At 38.3% G+C, this 25,156-nt stretch overlaps 1 protein-coding gene across 4 annotated transcripts in view; it reads right to left on the reverse strand.

Moving 5' to 3' along the window:
- Positions 1-1,591: 1,591 nt before the first annotated feature.
- LOC136015235 (tRNA (guanine(10)-N2)-methyltransferase homolog) overlaps positions 1,592-25,156 on the reverse strand; it is a 42,591-nt gene continuing 19,026 nt past the window's right edge. For 3 of the 4 annotated variants that reach the window (XM_065680938.1, XM_065680937.1, XM_065680935.1), the window contains 11 exons: positions 24,910-24,983; positions 22,622-22,703; positions 21,238-21,330; positions 20,105-20,239; positions 19,852-20,008; positions 15,673-15,753; positions 14,841-15,005; positions 13,428-13,500; positions 12,543-12,674; positions 9,744-9,864; positions 1,592-2,164 (listed from right to left, as the gene is read on the reverse strand). In XM_065680938.1, the coding sequence (XP_065537010.1) occupies positions 2,033-2,164; positions 9,744-9,864; positions 12,543-12,674; positions 13,428-13,500; positions 14,841-15,005; positions 15,673-15,753; positions 19,852-20,008; positions 20,105-20,239; positions 21,238-21,330; positions 22,622-22,703; positions 24,910-24,983 (1,245 nt within the window). In that variant the 3' untranslated portion in view covers positions 1,592-2,032. The remainder of the gene's footprint in view (positions 2,165-9,743; positions 9,865-12,542; positions 12,675-13,427; positions 13,501-14,840; positions 15,006-15,672; positions 15,754-19,851; positions 20,009-20,104; positions 20,240-21,237; positions 21,331-22,621; positions 22,704-24,909; positions 24,984-25,156) is intronic. The other variant, XM_065680936.1, reaches the window with a different exon arrangement.

The following is a 25,156-nucleotide window of genomic DNA, read 5'->3' on the forward strand; positions in this document are numbered from 1 at the left end:
CAAGCACAATGACTGTGTCACGGCTCTACAGCCATAAACGCCTCCGCCTTGCAAGTCTGCACGTACGATACGCTGGAGCATGCATATGAAGTAAGGAAAAATTTAAAGATGAGAAATATCTCCAACTTACAGCTTTAAAGGTGGGGATCAGCAGTGCTTGAATGTTCGATTTCAATTCTAAACTATTTTTGATTAGTGGATGTTGATGCAGTATCTCAAATGCACTTCATGTTTCTGTTCAAAATGGTATCCTTCAGTAATGATAGAGCTGTTATGTATGAACTGCTAAACAGCTGCCACACCACTGCTGTTGAACGGACTGAAAGTTGGACAAGGCAGAGGAGGAATAAACTAAATCATTCTCTTTGAACAGACAGAGCCAGATTTGCCACTACCCTACATCTTGTATAACCATTTAGACCATGTCTATGTAGGGTAACTTTTATGAAAATGAAGTTATAAATGCATAAATCCATCGAGAAAAATTCCTTACCTATGAAGAGCAGAATGTAATTTTAATTTGTAAAGTAATAAAAGCTGAATGCCAAATTGTAATGCTAAAATTGAAGTCAGAAGTTGTACGAAGACAGGTTTTCAGAAGCAGTAATTTTTTGATGTAATATTTGAAAGTGATCAATTCAAATTCTGCTTTTGAAAAATGTTCTGAGCTTTGATCTTGCTCCAAGTTTAGCCCAGAATAACTATTATACAGCTGACATTAAAAGCCTCAAAACAAAGTGATTTATAATGGAAACACAGAAAATAAATCACTATTTCAGAACTTCCCAACACACCACATATTAGATCCAGAAGGTCAGACAAAGTTGTCATAGAGCATGTGAGCTCTCCCTGCTGCAGCTGAGGACAACACACAGAAGAGCAAATTGAGTTAATAAACTCAATCAGATACACGGAATAACTAGAGCTTGAGAGGCACTTAAAGATTATAATGTACCAAGACTGTAACATGACCATAGTTAGTGACTTGCAGCAAGTTCAGAAGCAAGGCTTCCTCTGGCTGGAGCATGCAGATACATTCACCAACGCCCTGCTGAAGAATATTTGACCATACCAGACCATCAAAATAAGAAGAGCCATTAACATCCTGAATTAATAGGCTCAGTGATTTTCAAATGAGGTATTTTCATGATGGACATGGTGCGGATTCAGCAAAGTTTGCCCTTTAACAAATACAGTTTCAATTTCAAAGCTTTGATTAGGCTTAATACCATTAGGGAAGCATTACTGATTTTATGCTGTTGTTGTTACTGCTTTAACTATCAATTTCTGAACCAAAAATTGCAGACAGTTGGCTTGACCAAGAGTCAAGGTTTAGGAATGTAAAAGCAAATCCAAGGTACAGATGAGCTTCAGATGTGGACAGGCTTCACAGGGTTTAACAGGCTCTCCAAAGTCTGTCAGGTCACAGAGGCTTTTTTTGGGGGGCAGGGCGGGGAGGGAGAGAGGTGTGTATGCACATCTGCACACATTTGTTTCTTTGTGGTTTTTGTTTGTTTTAAACACTTCTGGCCTCAGCCAGGGCAACTGGAATTCATACGAGCAGTTATTGCATGCAACAACTAAGAAAAACTCACAACAATCTTTTGGTTTATTGTATACCATGTACAAAAAAGCAAAACAAATGAAAATGATCATCTTAATAAGCAATTGTTAATCACCACCACGTGTAGCTGAAACAGCCAGATGTTTACAGTTTAAGAAGCCAAATAATACTACTACTTTTTTGCAAACGTTAATGGTGAAAGAACAGTAATAATGGTTTTAGTCAATCATCATTAGTACTTGAAAGTACAAATATAAATTAAATAAGACTCAAAAAACTTGTACAATAAAATCTGCTATAAACAAAGCTAATTAAAAAGAACTGCTCTCAACCTGTGTTGTGGGTTTCATCTTGGTTTAAAATGTTTATTTTTCTGAAGTATCCAAATGAATGTTCGTATCCAGATGTTCTTACCAAGAAACACGACCTTCATTCTTTCCTCATTTTTTAATCTGTTTATATTATATTTTACTTCTGATTGTCTTTTTCTTCCTTGGCAATCCTCTTTGTCACACCACTGAAATACTTCTCACGGAAAGAATTGTGTCCCCTGTATGGCATATATTGTCCATCCAACAAGTAAGAATTCTGATCTTGATCCTGCACGGTATCAAAACACAAGCATTAGATTTTAAGATAGAATGTTCAGCATGTATTGCCATTGGTTTTCCTCCAGTCTTTTTCAACCAAATACAATCAAAAACAAAGCTGGTTTTTGGTTGGTTTTTCATTTGTTTTGGTTTGGGGTTTTTGTGGGGTTTTTTTGTTGTTTGTTTTTTTTTTTTTTAATGTTTGCCATTGAATTGTTAAGTCACTAGATTGATTAAAAATATTACAGTGCTAAGGCTTCTACTAGGATTAACAAGAACACACACATCCTCCTGCAAAGTCTTAAAATCTAACAGAAATGAAAATCTGTATGCAATGGATACTCATTTGACAATGATCAAATACAAGCTGTAAGCAGATAAGAGATTTTTTACTGGTTATTCTGGGATTCTATGTACTCATTCATATTTTCATTATTCTACCCTGTACAGCAAAATGATGCAAGTGGTCTATACCAAGCTGATGAAGTTTTAACAGCGCTGTATCACTGGAAATATCTCAGCTGACATCACCAGGAACCACTCTTTCCGTGAATGAATGAGAGCAGAGGTACTCTGCCATACAGACTTTTTATGAAGAAAAATATAGGGATAAGCTTCCAGAAAAACATACCATCTGGATAATTCAATCACTCAAAGGTTTGTGGAAGGCAGAAACAAACAGAACACAGATGACTAAAAGGAGTTCCTACAGTTACTGCAGCACAACCAGAAGATTTTTTTCTTGTTCAATATTCATGTACTTTGGAAAGTTAAAGTTGACACACTAAATCCGTACACATAATACCCATAATACCTATTTGACATCAGCCAGGAATATTATATATACAAAAGTCTAGTTCATCATGCAGTGTCTTTATACAATTAAGATACTTGTCAACTAATGTTATCAATACTCTAATATAAACAACACATCATATTTTAATCTGAGTGCTAATGAAAACCAATGGCAACTTTTAAAAACAGTTTTACACTTATGGTTGATGTCAGTTTATTATGTTCAATATAGCAAGATGGAACTGAGATAAGCAGCCTCATACAGGACAACAGAGCTGTGCAAAGAGAAAATAAAAACAAGTGTATGAGACCATTCCACTAAATGTTTCAGAGTTATTCATATCTGAAAACAAGGTTACTGTGGAATGCTTTAGCATAAATAGTAGGAACATGGTAGTATATTTAAGTCAGTATTTTCATACTACAAAAGTATTAACTATGCAAGTGATGAACTAAATCCTAGTGGACAATCTTCCCCTTTAGCTCTTTTGTAGCGTTTCCAGTCTTCCACCTAGCAAGATCAACATCTCATCTTTCTTTGCATATATTAGTTCACATTCTGAAGGAGTGAAACAAAAGGTTTTTCAACACGGCAAGATGCCTGTGCGCATGTACAAAAGTGCCCTCTTCTGGACACAATGAGATATTCCTCTGAAGCAGTTCTCATCTACCACCCTAGCAGATAATTTAAGCATGCCACTGGCTTAAATTAACCTGCTAAATGTTAAATGCCATTGGATACATAACACGTAAAGCATATACACTAGTAGCAGCAAATTAGTTCCATTTAAATACTGCACTGTTGGAAAACTACCTCAGTAAACCCACTGCAAACACAGTACTATTGTCTTTTGGACACCTCTGAGATACTGCCATCTCCAAGACTGATTATCAACATACTTTTAACATGTCCATGGGGAACCTGGGAGGAAGAATACTACAGACAGACAGGAAACAAGGAGGATTTGAGACACACTCCTTTCACAGCCAGCACCCACTTCTCCAGGTCTCTTACACAGGACCACTCTGAGGAAAAGAACACTTCTTATTCCCCTAAATTTGCAGGTCAGAAATCCTTCTTTGACCTAAATATATAATTTTATACCTTTGCAATGTCTTTTAACAATAATTCTACATAATATGCTTGTTTTGAGAAATGGATGGGATATTTCACTCTGAAGGATAATGATACATGTATGGGTCAACAGTATTTTAACATAAAAATTAATCCCCACAACCTCTAAGAGGTCACACATCTGTACACCATTCATCTTGATTCCTTAAGTAACAAAATGCTGACTCAAGGTGAAGGGAGTAAGGAAGAAAGGTATCATCTCCTCTGCCCCCAAGCTGGTTAGGGCAAAAAGAGGAACATAGTATGTCAGAGCAAACTTTAAGCTAAACACAGCTGTAAGAGGAGCATCTGCATTTATCAAATGGAAGCAGGTTTGGTGCATCACTACTGTCCTGGGTTCAGCAGTAGCAGTCATTTTTCTCCTTCTTAGTAGCTAGTGCAGTGCTATGTTTTCATTTCTTGGCCTGGGAAGAGTGTTGATAAGGCTGATGTTTTTAGTTGCTGCTCAAATGTTTGGTCTGACCAAGGGCTTTCTGAGTCTCATGCTCTGCCAGGGAGGAGGGGAAGCTGGGAGGAACCAGAAACAGGACACCTGACTCAAAATGACCAAAGAGGTATTCCATACCACAGCATGTCATGCCCAGGATGTAACGGAGAGTTACCTGGAAGGGCTAGGGGACTGCAGGGTTGGACGAGGTATCGGTCGGTGCTCGGCTGGGGCGAGTGGGGCGAGTTATTGGTTGGCTGGTGTTGAGGTGTTGTATTCTTTCCTCTTGTTATTTCCTTTATCATTATTATTATTGGTGGTAGCAGTAGTGATTTGTGTTATACCTTAGTTACTAAACTGTTCTTATCTCAACCCGTGGGAGTTGCATTCTTTTCGATTCTCCTCTCCATCCCTCCAGGAGTGAGTGAACGAGCTTTGTGGTTGGGTTTAAACCACGACAACTACACAGCAGAAACCATTTTGTAAATCCAGGCCTCATCAAAGCTATGCAAATCATCATTCACTAGATGTGAAAGAGATCTGCAGTCAGGCATGGATTTCATGGAAAAGCTTACGAAGGAACCTCCTGGCCCACATCACAGTAATTACACTGTGAGAGCTTCTTTTCCCTACCTCTACCCTGTACAGACTTGACTGCCCAATAAAATGATGGCATTGCTTTATAGAAAAATAACAGATTGGGAATTCTCAAAAAAAGAGAATAAGTAAGAAATCCCAAACTACCTGGAGATGCCACTCACTGTTGACATTTACTAGTCAAAACAGTCTTATGGCAATGTTCATTGCCCATAGAGAACGGATCGAAATAAAAGGAATTCTTGGATTTCATAGACTAACAATTTTGGAACAAAATCTAACTTAGGGTACTTGATATCTACACAGGAAGCTGAATGGTTACAATTTAAACATCAGGGATAGGATGGATTTAACTCTACATAGATAAGAACTTGTTAAAAAATAAACTTCATGAAACAATTTGTTTTGACCATTTACACTATAATTTGCCTAGCCATCAGGCACCATCTCATTTCAACAGGGAAGCCAGTCAGACATCCTTAGTTTGCATAGCGTAAGTTGGTAGAATATGCACTCTAAATATCTGACAGGAATGTTTTACAGTAAGAGAAGATCTCTTACGGAGGGTGGCAGTATCAATACTGCTTGTGATACACAGCTGAATGTAGAGATGAGTAGCATCTTTTTCCACTTATTTCCTTTGAAACAACTGTACGCAGTTTTCAAAGCATGAAGTTTGCAATTGGTTATTCAACAGAAAACAGTGAAACTTCCCAAGAAATCATTTCCAAGTCTGATCAGCAATGATCAGCCTGCTTGGCACTAGGCCAGCTCCTTCCCTAGTCTGACAGCACTACCAAGATGACAAAGACTTCTTCCTTTCTTTGTGAAAGTCAGAACTGAAGTAATTTGTTGATCGCTGGTGATTCTTTATCGTCATCTTCGGTTCTCACTTTGAATAATTCAAGTTCTCAAAACAACAGGCTAATTGCTAACAACAGTTATCATGTTGAACTTTTGCTCTGAAATGTTTTATGACGACTTCTGTGACAACTGAAAACCAACGAGGCTCTTGTCAAAGTGCATGCTACCAAACTGTTTCTAGCTAATTTGAGTTTTCAACTCAACACTTACTTGCTGTAAGGGCAATACTAAAAAAGGTGTGACATATTTCCAATAAATAATGAAGGAGTTGGAAGAAAGAGGAGGAAGCTTAAAGATAACAAGCGAGCTTTATTCTTCCTTAAATCTTGGCAGATATTAAGTGATACTGTAAAGGTTTATATGAATCTAGCATGACACAGTTCAGCCACAGGGCAATTACCCACATTCAGGTTTTGTTTTAAAAAACCTAGAAACCTTCTTAGCCTTATCACAGCTTCGTACCACCCTACATCTGGTGCTGGACAGTAGCTATAAAAACCACTTGTACTAATGTTATACAGCTATAAACAGTACAGAGCAGTTTCCAAATCAGGGACAACAGGGTCATATCCAGGAACAGACACTGCTAAATTCAGTAGGAAAAGTTCTACACCAGTAACAAGTGACCATGTGACGGGGAAATGTTGGACCCACTCAGTATGGTGCATTTCTATGTCTGATGCTCCAGAGTCCTTTCATAGGCTTTCATATGCTCAGAGCCCATCCCTCAGTCAAATTCTCTGTTTCATCTTGCTGCATAATTTTTAAGTGTCTCTCTTAGTCCTTGTCAATTACAGACCTCTCCTGCATTTTTTTTCTTTTTAGAAGTCCAGATTAGAAACTTCAGAACCAGGTAGCATTTACCAGCCACATAGATTCCATGTATTTCTGTAAAACAGCCAGCAGAGGAATGAAACAAATAATTCAGCAGTAGCTGTAATAATGCAACATGGGGAAATCAACAAGCCTCAGAAGACAAAGACAGACATACTGTTGGAAAGAAACACCAAACAACCTTACAGGTAAACATTCTTATTAAGTTCACCCCTTCTGAAAACAGTCGGCTGACAGATTCCCAAGAACCCTTGTGGTAAGTAGTGCTGTAGGTTTCTATAGTCCAATTTTTCTACTGATAAACCACTTACCAGTTATTTGACATTTAAATTAAAAATAATTATGACAGTTCAGATCTAGTTGGCATACACTGAAACCTTTTAGCCTTACACAACTGTATTTTTAAGGCTTTTGAAAAACAAACTGGCGCAATGGAAGGTATGCTTTTATTTGATTCAGGCTGTAAGGACTCGTTCAAACCTCCTCTGACCTGAAGCAATACCTGCTCGGCCAACAGCTTCTCAAACTTCCGCTACCACTGTATTTCAGTTCTTACATACGAATGCCTACAGTCTTTGGAGAGCTGAACGGGTATTTTTACTGCTTAAAAAAAGCCTCCCTTCACAGTTCAATGAGGGCAGCCTCACACACAGTCTTGCCTGATATAATATCAATTAGAAAATTTAATTTCAGGTTTAGAGGAATACTGGGGCAATCCATACCCATTTAATACCAGTAGGGACAATAATGTCCATAGAAAGAAGTAATACATTCAGCTAGTAAGCTCTCACCTCGTATCACTTCTGTTTTGTTCCTCTCCTGCTCGACACTCCAGTTCCTCACTTCTCTAATTCTTCTGCCTTCTGAGTTTTAGAATACTAAAAGTCACTAGCTAGCTACTGCATTCACTTTTATTATTATGACTATAATTTAAGACTGGGGAGGAGGGTCATTACTAATGACCACCATGGCTATCCAAAGAAGAGCCTTAAATGTTAAAAACCAAACAATTCTTCCACTCAGACTGTCCAGATTGGAAAAGTCTATTCATATCAACACTGTGTTCAGTAAGAAATCTCCTTCCAGTTGGCGTGATTTCATCATACACTTAAGGAGAACAGACTGGATGCTCACAAGACAAGTGACTTATATACCACCTTTTGCAAGGTTTTTATTCCAACTTTTATGATCTTCATGCTTATGATGAATTATGATAGATCAATACTTCAACTAGACATACTCACTTTTTACATTCACTCTGGTCTCCTTTATATTGCAAGCACAAGCAAATTGCACCACCAATTTCACATTTAGTAACTAATTGAATTCATCTCTAGTTAAGAGTTTAGGGTGTTAATAGTGGAATTGAATTTGCTGTGAAATCTGCAATTCATTATTGGTGGCATCACTGGGGAAACCAAAGGACTGCATAATGAGACTACACAATTTGTAAAAGTTCTTAGCCACTTGCACGTACTACATTAAGCTGAATTAAGAGGCATTTGAGAGTGCCTGTTACAAACCACTCTAGTAAAGCAGACAGGAACTGTCTGGAAATGCAAATGCTTGTATATTCACAAATATTCACTTTTTGATTGGGGGAAAAAGAAAACCAAATAAAGACCCAACTACTGAATTTTACAGTCATATCTGGGCAGTCAGAAGTATCCAATTCAAAGATTGCTCAGGATATTAAGACAGGAAAAAGCATTCCAGATAAGGGACACTCAGTGGGGAAATCCTTGATAGTTAAACAAGACCATAAACCAATCCGCGCTAGCTAAGGAGTCAATATGTATATTGTTATTTAGACAAGTTTTGCATCATCAGAAACTGAGCATGGGTCCTGGTATCTTTGAATTATTTAAAAGACATCTGGAGTCCTGAGTGTAAGCACCTGCACAGCTTTATCTAAGCAGTAAGCCTGCCAACAAGACTCAGGTGTTCAGAGCTAAGCACTTCCAGACATAAACCTGTCAAAGCATGTACTGGAGAACAGGTGATGCACAAAACAAGAATACCAAATGATGAAAGTCTATTCGCAGAAGGGTGGATATATTTTTTAAATCAGAACATGTTATCCTACAGCCCTGGCAGTAATAAAACTCCTGCAGAAAATTCCTACAAACACCCTGAGACACACACGTCAAAAACTTTCATAATTTACCCTCTCGGTTTGCTACTGGTGAACTTGGCAGCTCTGGCTCCAAACTCCACACAGCCTTTTAAAAAAACCAGGTGCTGCTTGAGAATCTCAGTCACCATTAACAATATAAATGCAGTACTGAAACCCTGCTGTGTTACTAGCTCAAGCACCATGCAGACACAGCAGTCTGACCATTTCCTGTCATTAAAAATAGCTCTTCCAACTGACAAGGAATATACTAAAAACACTTGTTCACTGTTTGCATGTGTTTTCATTAAGAATTTGCTTCACCTTGGTTTAGTATCTCTTTTAACAGTATGAGGCGATAGAAGCAGCAAGAATGAAAGAAGATCTGAATGAAATATTCCCTGGGCCTCAAGGAATAAGTGCCTTAGGAGAGGTACTCACTGTGTCCCAAAACAAACAAAAAAAGCCGATGTATTTCTGTACTTATGTCACTCTGTGAATGGGGTTCACAGACCTCAGTTTTCCAAGCAAAGCATATGCAACTTTCACAAGTAACTAAGTTTGGAAATTTCTGTTGTATTATTAAGTAGCCCACTCAGGATGAAAAGTTTATAAAAAACTGAGGAGAAAAAAGAAAAGACCAAAACTAAAACAGTCCCTTAAATCACTAACCAAGAAATGTGTGGCAATTTTATAAAAGCTCTAACTTTCATCATAAAACACTCAAGTGTGATAGAAATAAGGATCAAATGCTGAACAGTACGAACTTTTCCCGAATGCAATAGCTCCTATTTTATACAACATAATCAAGAATTCAAACTTACCTTGAATTCTTTCACCTTTTCCATGGTTATCAGGCGCCTTGATGTGTGGCTGGAAAGCATCTGCTCACAGTTACTAACAAGTTTCAGGCATGGGTGGCGGGGAATGATATCTTCTGTATATCTGGAAGAAATAAACATTCATAGAGCTGTAAGCTCATGAGTTGGAAGTCCTGCATCTGAAACAAAATTCATACAGATTCTTCACAAAATAGCTTACACTAGAAAGCTGATATACATTTTAATCTGATTAAAGAAACTCAGGTATTGGTGATCAAGAGTTTTTACATCATAAATCCCAATCATCCTGTGACAAAATGTGTAGAATAAATTAAAAACTCACAGTAAAGAGAATCCTCCCCACATTTTCTACATTTCTGGCATTGCTTAAGGATAACAAGTGAGGTGTCGAACAAGAGAGACAATACCAAATACAGACTTGAAATTAGGAAAAAAACCAAGCAGTACTTCTTTGCATTGTTCTCAAATTTGCATATCGCGAAACAACCTTTCAGTTACTTCTCGTGTGTAATCAAGTCACTACTTCTGCTAAGTGAAGTCAGAACATGCTTTTGACAAAGGAGAATCAAAATTCTCAACTCTTTTTTCTGTTAGATGAGACTTTTGATGCATCTATTACCACCAAACTCCCTCCTTCTCTTACAAAGGCAGACATCTGCCACAACATCTTAAAAAGTTTCTCTGCACGACCACATAAAAGCCTGACTGCAAAGGAATTAAAAGAATTTAGACTCAACAATGATTTCAATGTCAGATTGAAAGAGTAAACTTTGGAGGGAGATGCTATCTTACAAGGGAGAGATCATTATCACTTTGTTAAAAAGCCTTGTCTGTTAGCATCAATGCATATTATTTCTACATTCTTTTCAGGTAAAACTCAGAACATTATCAAGTAAGAAATACAGTAGCTTTGTTTTTAATTTAAGGTAATATACATGATCTCAAATAACACGTGAATCTGATTGCAGGTGTTGCCAAATATCTGATAACACTACATATTAGTAGACAGATTCTTGCCTTCCCCCCACATACCTGATGTTTGTTCCTGTGTTCATCATGACAGCTGAAATTGAAGTTAACTATACTAACATTCTGTGCAAATATAGGGACTTCAGTATTTCAGCTGTATGTACAAATTCACTTTTCAAGAGACAACCCAACTACAGCTTCAGAGAGCTGACCTCCCCAAAACACCAACTAAAGTAGAACCAGAACATGCAGTTCATAGCTCTCTAAAGTTAAACCTTCATACTGCTGTACTGAGGAAGCATGCTCTTACCCATGTTCTATGAGCAGACAAAAAGCTCTGATATTTTGACAAACTCTGCTATTTTGAGAATAAACTCGGTAATTCTGAACAGAGGCTATTGACACAGCAATCTAAAAACTCACAACCACACATGTTCAGTCAGAGTTAAGCACATACAGCCAGACATTTGGAACGATTAGCTATAATACTGTTAATGGCATTCACTGCTTTGTTTGCGAATATTCTTACAAGATAAAAAGCTTATGATACCAATTCTAGCACTAAAAAAAAAAAAAAAAAAGCAAGCTACTAAGTGTGTTTTTCTGTTAGGGAAGCACGTAACAGAAATGGCTACTTTTGACTTCCAAATTTTCAAAACTGCATGTGATAATTACATGTAGGGCTGTCACAAGACATTTCCATGGTGAAACCAGGGACAACAACCACTTTGTAAGTATAGTTTGACTGCGCATAAAAGCGCACAACATCACATAAGCTACCTTCAGAGCACATCTACACCCTGAAGATACTTAGAAACAGCTACTGTACATTAACTTCTCACTTTACTGTGAAACAGTTTTTGGAAAAAATAAACCCACCCCCACCCCCCAAAAAAACCTTGGATAAGAGATGCTGAAGTAAGGTATGCAAACAGATGTGTCTCCTTTTAAACCCAGTTTTAATCTCAGGCTGCACTACTGAGCAGACAGCGTCTGCTGGCCTCTCTCATCCTTAACAGGGCTGCTCCCCTATGCTTCTTGCCTTTCACTGCCATCTCTTGGTCACTTGGCTTTTGCTTTATCAGAAGATAAATTATTACTGACAAGTCCCAGAGCCAAGAATGTTCTCTTATAGGACCTTGTCATGCACCTCTATCAACTACTCTACTAGAAACACATATTAATAACAGCCTTGCTATTATCTTAGAAATCTATCTGCACCTTGAAACTAATTTTCTAAGTTTAAACTTCAACCCATTAGACATGCATTTGCAAGGACAGGTGAAGGTTTTTTCTTTTTGGTAATAGTCAGAAATTATCTCCATCTAAAAGCCTTATTTAAAAATCTGCTTTCTCTTATATGAAATTGTAAAATATGAAGTCTGAGCACTACTTGTAAGTGCTAGTACTGTGGAAGTTCCAGCCGTACTATGCCCCAAAAGAAAGCACAGTGAGAAGACCTAAGGGGCCTACAAGAAAGCTGGAAAGAGGCTTTTTACAAAGTCATGTGATGATAGGACAAGGGGCAATGGCTTTAAGCTGAAAGAGGAGAGATTTAGATTTGATATTAGGAAGAAATTCTTCACTGTGAGGGTGGTGAGATACTGGAACAGGTTGCCCAGAAAAGTAGTGGCTGCTTCATCCCTGGCTGTGTCCAAGGCCAGGCTGGACGGGGCTTGGAGCAACCTGGTCTACTGGAAGGTCTCCCTGCCCATGGCAGGGGCATTGTAACTAGATGAGCTTTAAGATCTCTTCCAACCAAAACCACTCTATGATTCTATGGTTCTACATACCAGAAATAAGAATACATACTCAGGCCTGTATATCGGCAGCCAGTAAACTAATCTTCCTCCCATCACCAAATACTCTGCCGCAAACTTCAATAGGTCAAAAAAGATGTCACTCAGATGATAACTGGATGAAACGAAGATGTGATTTTCTGTGCTAAACAAAAAATATTTTACAAGTGTAAACATAAAAGCTCAGGTAAAACCTACATTTTTAATTAAAAAAACCCCAAAACCAACAAAACTACACAGAATAGCACTGTGATTTTGCAAAACTACAGGAGTACAACTTCTATACAGCTTCTAATATGAGGAATATGACTTCCCAAATTCCCTACTGGGTCTTTAGACTATCATCTTTAGTGCTCATGGAAATCAAAGACTCATAAGCACACTGGGAATAGTTATTTTGCACAGCCCCTTTCTTAAGGGCAATTTAGAGTAAAAGACAGAAGACAAGGAAGGCCAGGCAGTGGAGAAGCCATATGTTATCTCTGAAGAGAAAGGAGCAGTGGAAATCCAAGAAAGAAGGCTAAGGTAAAATAAAATGAATTAAAAAAAAAAAAAAAAAAAGGGAGTTATTCTATTTTAGCCTGATTTTGCATTGTGCACAGACTGAAGAGAACTTTAATAATAGGAAACACAACGCAATTGTGGCTCAAAGACAAATAGGATTTGGAATCTGAACACAAGCAAATGATAAGCAGGGAGAACAAAACCAAGACGATTTCAGGAAGTGACATGCTAATTTTGCAGAGCAGAATGAGCTTTTGTTCTTTATTTATTATTACTACCCTTTTTTTTTTTCTAACTGCTGATGGGCAAGCAAGAAATAATAAAGATTCTAAAACTGTGACTGGATTTCCATGACGATGTTTCTATTCTACAACAGACAAAACAGCTCACCTACCTTCTTTCAGCTGTCTTAACTGTTTCCTTTTGTGAACCCGTTCTGCGAGTAGCTTCTCTGATACCATATGGTGCTATGCAAAGCAAATGCACAATGCAGAGATGAGAACCTCACTCTTTGTTCAAATAACATACAGTTAGATTAGACATACACAACGGTGCACAAACTGTGGCTTATACAAAAGCTCTTACAAAGTAGAAGTTGGTCAGAGTAATTTCCTCAAGATCTATTAGAAGTTCCTTGCTCAAAAAGGTTATTTTAACACTGTTTCAAAGAAAGCCCTTCAGCTGTAAGCCACTTCTAGCAGCCTAGGTGTTTACTGCACTACAAAGGACAATGCTTTTCTGTTTTGTTCATTAAAAGATATTCCTTACTTTTCCAATATGTGACTAACAATCTCATCTTTTGTTTGACAGACACAGACATCTCCCCTGTAGCACTCAGCTATACATTTTTCAAAATGAAATTATATATATTGGAATTTCTTGCCAACACATTACAGAAATGGTAAGACAGGTAACAAAAGCCAGAGATGGCTTTTTCTTTTGCATTTTCACACATTTCCAATAGCATAACATACTTCACGTTGAACACATCTGGTTGTGTGAGTCTTTTGTCAGCATCATGGGAGCACCAATATAACCATTTTGCAAATGAAGAAGTTGTGACTAAATCCACAAACTTAGTTCTAAGTCATATTAATGTTCTACATTGCCTTATTGCCAAATAAAAAATAGCAGGCAACCCACAAAGCTGCACTCCCTATATTCCTCATTAATATGAATGGATCATTGTAACAGCCAGCACCAGAGATCAGAAATTGCTGTATCAGGGTCTTTTATTTATTCTCTTAGCCTCTACTCCCTCTCGCACATAACAAAAGGAGTTAAGTACATTAGATTTCTAAAAGAGTGAAGGATCCTTTCAAACTGCTAGTGTGCCTAGTAGTTAAGTGTATCAGAAACGCACTAAAACTTCTTGGAAACATTCCAATAAGCACTTAAGTCTCCAGAAGTCCATCAGAGCTGCACGGCTGATTCCAGTGTGCTGCAGTTCAAATCTTAACAGCAACATGGATCATTCTGATAACAAGTCTCTGTGCATCAGTAAAGTTATGCCTTTACTGAATGAGACTTCCTTGAAGGATGATTTTCAGCCATATTGATTTCTAGTGGCAAATATAATATGCTGTCCATGGAAGAAAGTGTTATAGCCAACTTTCCTACACATCTGTAACTAGCCTTAAAATAAATGCAGAGATGTCAAATGCAGATTTCAACAGTGCTGCTCTCAACAGTCAACTTTCACAACATGAAAACTGCAGGCCTGAGCACTCATCAACACATTAAAGCAATTTACATAGACAATCTTTTAGTCACTGTTATCAGGCAACAAAAAGCAGTACAAGCTTACGATCTGTAATGATTGCATCGAACAGCATCCCTTTTCGCCATACTGGTCTTGAAGAATCAGAAACTAGTGCATCAAGGTAATATTTCTCTAAACCGTACTGTCGGAGATTAGCTCTGATATTTTCATCTGGCCCTCTCCATTTCTGGTTCTTTCTGGTTGCTTTGCCTGAGGGGAGAAGCACATGGAAAAGAAAAAAAACCCATACTCAACAACAAACTATTTTATAGGAAACGCTTTCGGAAAATCTGTGATTCAATTTAAAGGAAAGTAACTGTAACATTCAAAACGAGGGTCTATCTCCTGCCTTATTCTACTCACTGTCACAAATACTTGTGATAAACTTCACAAGTAACAAGGAATACTGAAAATACATGACAAATTCTACTGCACCATCTGCACAAGATATCTAAAGATGTATTTATAATAACGCTAGTTTGTATATGTTCTCACTATACATCAGTCCTAATTGTGTCCAACGACTCAGATATAATTTGCACTGGAGTCTTTCAGAGAAGTAAGAATGGAATTCGTCTTCCTGGGTTAGGTTACGAGAAGCTTCCCCCACCACAGACTAAGAAAGCACACAGCTGTTGTAACTACTATTTGGAACCTTGTTTTGGTTTTTATTATTCCTTTTATTAAATATTTCCTGATTAAATAAGAGAACAGCTTAGCTAGGATACATGCAAATGAGTTAATAAAAATAACCATGACCAAATAAATCCTGTGAAATTGATGTTGCTTTAAAATCCACTAAGTATTATCTGCTACCATCAGTATTTCTTAAATTCCAGAGAGTAAGATTTCTGTGGCTTAGAAATATGTAACATACCTAATCCATGGATTGTATTGTAATCTATATCAGTACCACAAACATATGCTCCAAAGTGTGCTGAGGAGATTAGAAGGCCACCTATAAAGAGGAGAAAAGGGGAAAAATATAAACTGCTGCCATAAATGTTACCTGTGCTAGGATTTTTTTCTCAGGAACTTCAGGAGTTTTACACCAGTAGCAGCACACTACACCTAAAGCTAGACCCAGGAAAAAAAAAAAGAAGAAAAAAAACCCCAAACTAAAACTACCAACCACTTAGAATCATGATGTAACTATAACCAGAGCTAATAACACTTAATAACACTAAGCCCCTTGTCTGCTATACCTATCTTCCTTATCTTGCTATGCCCTATGTCACTCCTTATTTCTGGAGACTGTTCTTAGGAGCTTGCTTATGGTTTTCTGTATTTCAAGGCAGTAAGATCCTTTAATCGTTACATGAACTGAAACTTTTAATTCTACTTGGCAAGGAGCAAAATTTCAAAGTGTTGGAAAATTCAAATTGTTGGAAAAATCATTACAAGACAAATGGCAATTCTACCACATCTGTTCTCAAAGTCAATCTCCTCGATTCTGTTTAAAATCAATCCTGTTGTTGATTTTGGCCACTCCCTGTGTAAGAAGCAATGGTCAAGAACCTTCTAAATATTTCCAGCGTAAACAGCAACATCAAAAAATTTTCTATAATTGTTTTGCTGTGTGAAAACTATATAGAGATGCATTTTTCTGTGAGTATGCTGCCTATTTTGCCAGTATATTTATCAGCATGCTCACCCTGGAACTAAACTATTTTATTAAACATTACTATTGTGATCTGCTTTCCTAATTAAAAACAAAACAAAAAGCCGGAAAAATACGTGTGATTTCCCCTTGAAATTTGGCAATGACTGAACAGCCCACAGAAAAGAGCAAATTATTTTATCTCTTCAACAGCTTTCAAATGAAAAAATGGATGGACAGCAGGAGATTATCAAAGAGCTGTGCTGTCAAGTTGTTAATAAGGAGGTATGCAGCTCACATGATGAATTAAATAAGAACAAGGCTGTGAACCCCACACTACCGATGCCAGCTGCTTATGGATACAAATAATCCTGCTAAAATAAAGGGGATGACTGCTACAGGACGAAGCGTTGAGGAAGCAAGCTTGCTGTGCAGGTGACTCCCTTCCACTGCAGCGTAGAGTGGCATCTCAAGTGGCAGCATTGCTCCATGCCACACATAGAGCACTGACAAATCCCTAACATGTCCTGCATACACAGGCTAAAATCCCTGTCTCAGGCACTAGAAAATTCCTACGCAGTGTACTAATGAACTCTACCAAAACTGAAGGTGAGGGAGAAAACCAAAAAGAATTCCTCTGCTTTTTGTTGTGAAATGGATCAGGGAAAAGTAAGGTTACTCACCCCAGAGGAGTCACCCATTTCCCTTCTTGGCTGCAATCCCTCAGAACAGATGGGCAGTACCTCCAGAGGGTCAAGACAAATTTAGCTAGCCCTGACCCCAAGTATGGCATACCACCCAGTCCTATAAAAAAAGTAAGAAGAAAGTACTTTGCCCATCTAAGAATGTTTTTAATCACAGAGGAAAAAAGGGTTTTAGTTAAGAAAACATGAACTTACAGCTTTTAATAAATTTCAGGTGGTACTAGCTCAATTGTGTTCACATGGAAGGTGCATGAATACTTAAAAACTCTAACATGGCCAGCCCTTTGGCCTGCTATGGACAAAAGAAATGTAATCAAAGGGTTAATCACTGAATCACTGTGTCCCCAGTGATTATCAGCAGAACAATGATGGCACAGAACTTCACACCTTTCTATCCTACTCTATTTCCCCCATCTCTTCAGCACAGGTGGGGCCCTGGTCATACCACTATCCTCCAGGATGTCAAAGAAAACATTTCTGTCATTTGCAATTATGCAGTATCACAAATCAGCAAAGTAGGGACAAATACCTTTCAAAGGTATAAACAACAAGCTTACTGAGCTAACCTGAACAGATTGTCTAGGAGAAAGTACAAAGCACTCAGGTAAAAGACTTCATTTATTCTTCCAGAAACCTCCAGGTTTTCTTCTGCCCAACACTGAGGAAAGGATATTTAAACAGTTTATAGAAAGTCTGTTTTACAACTCAAAACCAATCCTAGCCAGTCCAATTCTGCTTTACAAAAAACGGGACTCAAGTCTCCTAAACCAGCCTGATCAAAAGCACCTTTTATTCCAAGGACAAATTTCAATTGCTCACTCTTACACCAGTGTGGAAGACTTGCAATTTGGCTCAGCCAGCAAAAACAGTTTATTTCCAACAGGCAAGCACCATCTTGCAAGGCCATTCTAACTTGGTACTATTAACCTTTTCAGCATAAAAACCAGGAAGAAGCCAAGCCAGGTATTAAAAGTTGCACCAAAAAAGAAACCTTCAAAATGCTCCTCAAATCTTGAATGTATGTCCTTTCCAAACCCATCTGCTCAAACTCACTGCATCGCTCTCAACTCTTAACTACCTCACAGAATTCCAGTGCCAGGGAACTGCTGCACTGACAATCTGGAAAATCCTCTAAAGGACCCCAAGAGACAACTGAAATTCCCAGGGTTTACCCACCAAAAGTAGGTGGCAAAGGCCACTGTTTACTTGTTTCATTATAAATACACTTTACTGACAAATGGGGTACTACCCAGTATCTCCAACTTCCCAAAGTACAGTTAAATATCAAGCCAATATAGTCCAGATGTCTCATGCAATAAACCCACAAAAACTGCAACTGAAATCATTGGGCAATCTGAAGAGAATTTTGCATATGCTATGTTCTGAACTGAAACATCTCTTAACATTTATCTTGCATTTATTAACATTTATCTTGCATTTCTATAGCTTCACCACTTCAATGTGATTTACCCTTCCTTTCTTTTCCCCAATTTTCTCTTCCAAGGAAATAAACATTCTCAGAGAATTTTGCATTTTAAGTTTAGCAGATTTTTGTAAAAAGACACAAAACCATAGACGTCAAAATGAAACAAGCTGCTTAGAAAAGAGGCAGAGGACTTTCCTCAACCTTTCAAAGAGTACTACCCATCTACAAGGAACACAAGAACAAAGAGGAGGAAATTTTGTAAGACATTATGGTGCATGTAAAAAACCAGGTCATAAATGAACAAAAATTTAAGATAAAAACATACAGTTCACAGGAACCTCATGTTTCTGAAAAGATTATATCCCTGGTCTGTTTTCTATGGTATAAAGAAGCCACATACTAATATGAATTTGTCCTATTAGTGACACTGTAGTGTTGTCCTCTCTCCCCCTAACTTCTTTGCAGTGATTTCCACAGCAAATTCTCTTCATCCTCCCATTAATGTAAGTATTTTTCATTGTACATGTCTCACATGTCACCTTCTTAATCAAAGTCTAGCAAATCCAGGTCAGAAACATAGCCTTTGTTATGCTTTTGGAGATACTACTATCAGTAGCTTAACACAATATACACTTGTATGATTAAACGGCAGGAGCTGACACAATAGATCTTCTATTTCACCTACAAATAGCTGAGTTTCCCTTAGGCAAAAAGCGCGTCTATGCCACACACAGACTAATATGTGGAATAAGAGCTCCCCCTCCTGGCTCAACCAGGAAAAGTTCAGCTGGGGGCGAATACCTTGGGTGAGCAATATTATCCTGAAGACCAGACGTGATGGTACAAGGAGGTGATCGCTATCTTGAATGCTATGACCTAACTATTGCCATATTGTGTTATATGCTCAGAAGTGCCCTCAGCACTCCTCTAAAAAGCCACCTCCACAAATGCTGCTCCTTGTAACATTCTGAAAGTAGCTGCAGGGAGCACTCTAGCCAAATACCAGTTTTTGGTCACTTGGCTGCCTTAAGCAGACCGTGACAACCACAAACTGGTGTTTTAAGACACGTTACTTAAGTCTGTCTTCACTGTATTACTTTATCAGAAGTGTAAAACAAACTGCTTACATTTTCTGAAGTTGGTCTCCTTCCCCCAAAATCCCTTTCAAGTTAACAAAACATTAATTTTAGAATCACCATTTTGCTTTTGTATCATCTCAATTACTAGTCGAGCACCAGAAGCCACTGCACCAGGAAAAGTGTGGTGCAAACAGTAACACAATCTCCCAGTTTTTCCCACCAGTAGAAAAAAAAAACAAATACATACCTGTTCCCACAAATGGATCATATACAACATCATTGGGTTTTACTCTCCCATGGTTTGCCATAATGAAAGACAGGCAGGCATCCATGCTCGTGTTTCCAATGAAGTGTCTCCTTTTTACACTGTAGGACTCAATAAGTTCTCTTTGGCCATCTGCAATCTGTTGAAGCATTTAAAAATCACTGTCAGGTCTTAGATACATATATAAGCAGACATCTAACAGCTCACAAGAACTGAAGCAAGCATACTCACGTACCCATCTACCAAAATAGAGGTGAAAAGGCTCTTCTGGAACATTATTAGGGTCCATTCCATAATCTTCTAAAATCCAAAAGATGTGTTCTGGTTTCTTTAAATTTACTTTTCCTTTGAATGGCAGAAATTCAAGGGCCTGTGCAACAAAATAAAACAGAATAAAAAAGTAACAGGTTCAAACCTTTTAAAGATGCACCCCCAAAAAAAACTAAAAGGGAAAAAAAAAACCCACAGTTGTGAATATGATACATTCTCAATTTTCTCTGGATTTACAAAATCACTTCTCTTGTAACTAAAGACAGCTCTAATGATTAAGGATTAGATATCAGGAACTATGTTTTTTATTAACTGAACAGAATCCAACTTTAGAATAAATGAGCTGTACATATTAATTATACAATTTTCAAGTTGCAGTGATGATGAAGAGTGGAATTTAAAATTTCAGTAATGTGCAGCTACACCAATTCACACACTCAGCATTATTTCATGTACACAAAAACTGAACAAACAGGAAAGGGCAGCTACTACGAATACAGATAATTTTGGTCTCAGTAAATTAAGTACATAGCCTAAATAGGTGCTAAAATAAAACATGGAAGAGCAAAAACTAACAGTAATTTAGAAAAACAGTCTAATTAAAATACTGATATAGTTAGGAGAGCACAAGCGTAGACAGGAGCATAAGGACAGAAGAGAAAATCAGCACACAGCCCACAGCTTGCAACTTAAGTCACTTGTTCTACATTCTACAACAATAAACACCTAAGATGGAGATCAAGTAACAGATTTTCTAAACACCGAGCACCTAACGCTAGCCACTTGAATCCTATGGCTCTGGGCAATAAGCTTTAGTTTCCCAGGACACTGGGCTGAAACCAGAAGTGATATTTGTCTTTACATATGCCTTACGTGGTATGTTCAGAGAAAAAAAAAAAAAACCAACAACAAAACAAAGTAGTGAATTTTGAGGGAATGTTAATTCAGACACAAAGATCTCATTTAGAGCTTACTAGACATAAGCTCTAAACTGCGTTAAGACCTTCAGGAAAACAAAAATTAAATAAACAGCATGGAGTTAAGAACAACATGAACAGATGAAATTAAATGTCAAAGATTTCTTAAACATCTACTTACATCTATCTTTTTTATTTTCTGTGCTTGGGTCAGGGTTTTGTTAAATGTATGAATACATATTTTGTAAGTAGAGTCTGACTGCAGATATGGAAGCTGAAAAAGAAGCAAAGACACTTTCATTTGTACAGCTTCAGTGCTATTACCACATTTTTAATGACGAATCTGGTCATTCTACAATTCTACAATGGAGCTATGGCATTGTTGGATAGGAACAGAGCAACTGATGTCATCTACCTGAACATGTGCAAAGTGTTTGACACTGTCCTGCACAACATCCTTGTTTCTAAACTGGAGAGGCATAGATTTGATGGGTGGACACATGGTGGACAACGAATTGGCTGGACGGCCACACTCAAAGAGTTGTGGTCAGCAGTTCAAAGTCTGAGAATGGTGATAAGTGGTATTCCTCAGTGGTCAGTACTGGGACCGGTCTTGTTCAGCATCTTTGTTGGTGACATGGACAGTGGGATTGAGTGCACCCTCAGCAAGTTTGCTGATGACACCAAGCTGTGTGGTTTGGCTGATATCCTGGAGGGTAGGGATGCCATCCAGAGGGACCTTGACATGCTTGAGAGATGGGCCAACCTCATTAAGCTCAATAAGTGCAAGGTCCTGTACCTGGGTCAGGACAATTCTAGGCACAGTTACAGGCTGGGCAGAGAACTTATTGAGAGCAGTGCTGAGGAGAAGGTCTTGGGAGTGTTGGCTGATGAGAAGGTCTGCATGAGCCAGCTTCAGTGTCTGCTTGCAACCGGGAAATCAACAGTATCCTGGCCTGCATTAAAAAGAGTGAGGCCAGCAGGTCAAGGGCAGTGATTTTACCCCTCTGTTCTCATGAGACTCCATCTCAGGGTTCAGCTCTGGGGCCCGCCAACGTAAGGAGATGAACCTGCTGGAGCAAGTACAGAGGAGGTCCAAGAGGATGATCAGAGAGCTGGAGCACGTCTCCTGTGAAGACAGGCTGAGACAGCTGGCCTTGTTTAACCTGGAGAAGGCTCCAGGGAGGCCTCAGAGGAGCTTCCAGTGCTTAAAGCAGGCCAATAGGAGAGCTGGAGAGAGACTTTTTACAAGGGCATAGAGTGACAGGGCAAGGGGGAATGGCTTTAAACTGACAGAGGATTGATTTAGATTAGATATTAGGAAGAAATCCTTTAATTTCTGTGAGGGTGCTGAGGCACTGGCACAGGTTGCCCAGTGAAGTTATGGCTGCCTCATCCTGGAAGTGCCCAAGGCCAGGTTGAACAGGGCTTTGAGCAACCTGATCTAGTGGAAGGTGTCCTTGCCTGTGGCAGGGGAGTAGAACTAGATGATCTTTGAGATCCCTTCCGAACCAAAATGTGCTATGAGTAAGGAACCATTTTATCCACATGCTTTATAACCATACCATCTTGTCCACTGGATAGTTCTTCAAAGATGCATAGAGCTCTCCTGCAGATCTTCCATGACCCCACAGCTCAAATATAGATCTGAAATTACAAAGTTTAAGAGTGCAGTAATGTGGAGGGACAAAAATACCTTACAGACACTTCTTCCTTTTAATCTTCTTGGACAATGTACTTAGGCTTTGCTTCATGAACTGCTGAAATTCAGTATTTAACTCTTAGCACATGCTTAGGTTTTGTTCTTAACAGGACACACAATTTTATTCCCAAGGTGATATTTCAATTATGCTTTTTTGTTTGGTAACATGTACTAAAAGGTAAATTTCAGTCTTAGTACCTTTGGCTATCACCAGACCTTTTTCTAGCACACGGTGGTATCAGCAAACAAGACAAAATTCATTTACACCTACCAATTTGATGAGGTAAGCAAAGGCTGAAAAAGGTCAAGAGCAGACTTACAGTGTTTTGCTGCCCTGGAGTAACACAAATGGTCACTACATGCAAGACGCAGTTTCACATCTCAGAGGTTCTGTCCCATTTTGAGATGTTGAAATACTGTCATCTTATTTTGTCTGTTTACTTAATGTCAGCTTTAAGTATTGCCTTGACAATGAGAGAACTGATGCTACTGTAATGAAGGCTAACACCACAGACCTCTCCCCCAGCATTCAAATATCCCAACCAAGTGGCCTTTCCATATCAAAGAAAAAATAACCCTTTTAGTGCAGGAATCCTAATGTCACTGCATTTGTTGTTAGACACTCATATGCGCATTTGCAACATGCTATAAACACAGTCTTTAAGGACTGGAATGCTATGGAGCACCTTTTCAAAGAATGTTCAAAGATTTAGCTCACTCAAACAAAAACAACAGAACTACATTTTACTAAGTGACACTAACAGATACCAAAGCCGTGATAATTTTGTTAAAGTACTCCTTTCCTGAATAAATTAAGGCTATATTTCTAACCTGCACCCTACCCTGAAAAAGAGAGTACTTTTTTGCAGTGTCTATTTTTTTTATTAAAGCATCTGATTAATCTACTGTGAGAATTTAAGCTATATTTATAGATAAAGCAACAAAAATGCTGACAGCATAGGCTATCAGAGAACTGAATCATTTAATTTTATTCAGCTGTTGGAGAAACTCTTCTAACAGGCCTGCTTCCTACTTCTACACTTACATGTGTATTTGGGGAGGGAAAAAAAAACAAACACAACACAGAATGTTGGGAAGATTTTGTTTAGATAAATGTATACTTCAGAACTCCTAATTTTTATTAGCAATGCAATGGAGATGCTTCAACAATCTTACTCTAAAATGAACATCTCTCCCCACGGCCAGTAGTAGGTCAGTAAGAAAAATCTGGACCTGTTATGCTTTCTACATCAGGTAAGCATACATTAGCTGAGAGAGGATGGCATATGGAGCATCTGCAAACTTCTTTAGACATCTATGGCTGCTTTTTGAAGTACACTACAGCTTTTCTCCATCAGAAACATACTGTCATAACAACAATTTTGTATACATGGGGTTTCTTTAGGCAAGAGTTGACAGACCAAGTCATTGTAGGTAAAACTGAACACCTGACACAAACAGCACACAACAGGGACCATGCGACACTGCGCAAAGGCATCCAAACTAACTCTGAACAGGACAGCACAGACTTAGTATGGTCACAGAGCCATACCACAGTCATGTTGCTTCTCATTCTGAACTATACCTCTGAGGTATCTCTCAAGCCTCAGCAGAAAGCATGTTATTGAGACACCTCTAAAAAGGACCAAAAGCAGCTGAAGCAATCACACTGTGGCATATTCCTGTGGCCTTGAATTTTCTAGAAAGACCTCTGCTGCAGCAGTCTGGGCTGAGGGCTCAGATACCAGCACTAGGAAGGTCCACAACCTTTCCCTTCCAAACAGGATTTTTTTTTTTTTTTTTTTTTTTTACATATCACTAGGTTTATCTTTTCATTCCAGACATATTTTAAAACAAGCCAGTAACTAAACAGTACTCAAGGCAACTAAAACACTGACACTACAGGTCAAGTACTGGCTCTGCAGTGAAGAACACCATTTCAAGACCCTGCACTGACTGTACACTAAGTAAAGAGAATGGGCATGCTACACAATCAATCCTATAGGCTCCAGTAATGCCTTCTCAGTTCTAGAGGTAATTAAAGACTGCTTAAGACTCTATACAAAATTAGTACTAATTTTATATACATATATATATATGAACAACTTTCCACTGCCTTCATTACCATTTACAAGATTTTTCACCTCTTACTTTGCACATACTGTCCGTTTCATCAGTCCCCTTGCCATCTCTTCTGAAGGAATACTGAGAATCCAAAATGGAGACTGAAATAAAGAGAAGATAACTGAGGCAAATACCAAGCTGGAGGATCTCACATGAGTTACACAACTACACAATTCTGATCTATAAAAACAGAATATGCATGCTGAAGATTTTAAAAATAGATAAACAGGTGAACTGTGCAGAGAACATGAGAATAAAACTTTTAATTCGAGAC

Source organism: Lathamus discolor, chromosome 5 (genome assembly GCF_037157495.1).
Source record: "Lathamus discolor isolate bLatDis1 chromosome 5, bLatDis1.hap1, whole genome shotgun sequence".
Lineage (NCBI taxonomy): Eukaryota > Metazoa > Chordata > Aves > Psittaciformes > Psittacidae > Lathamus > Lathamus discolor.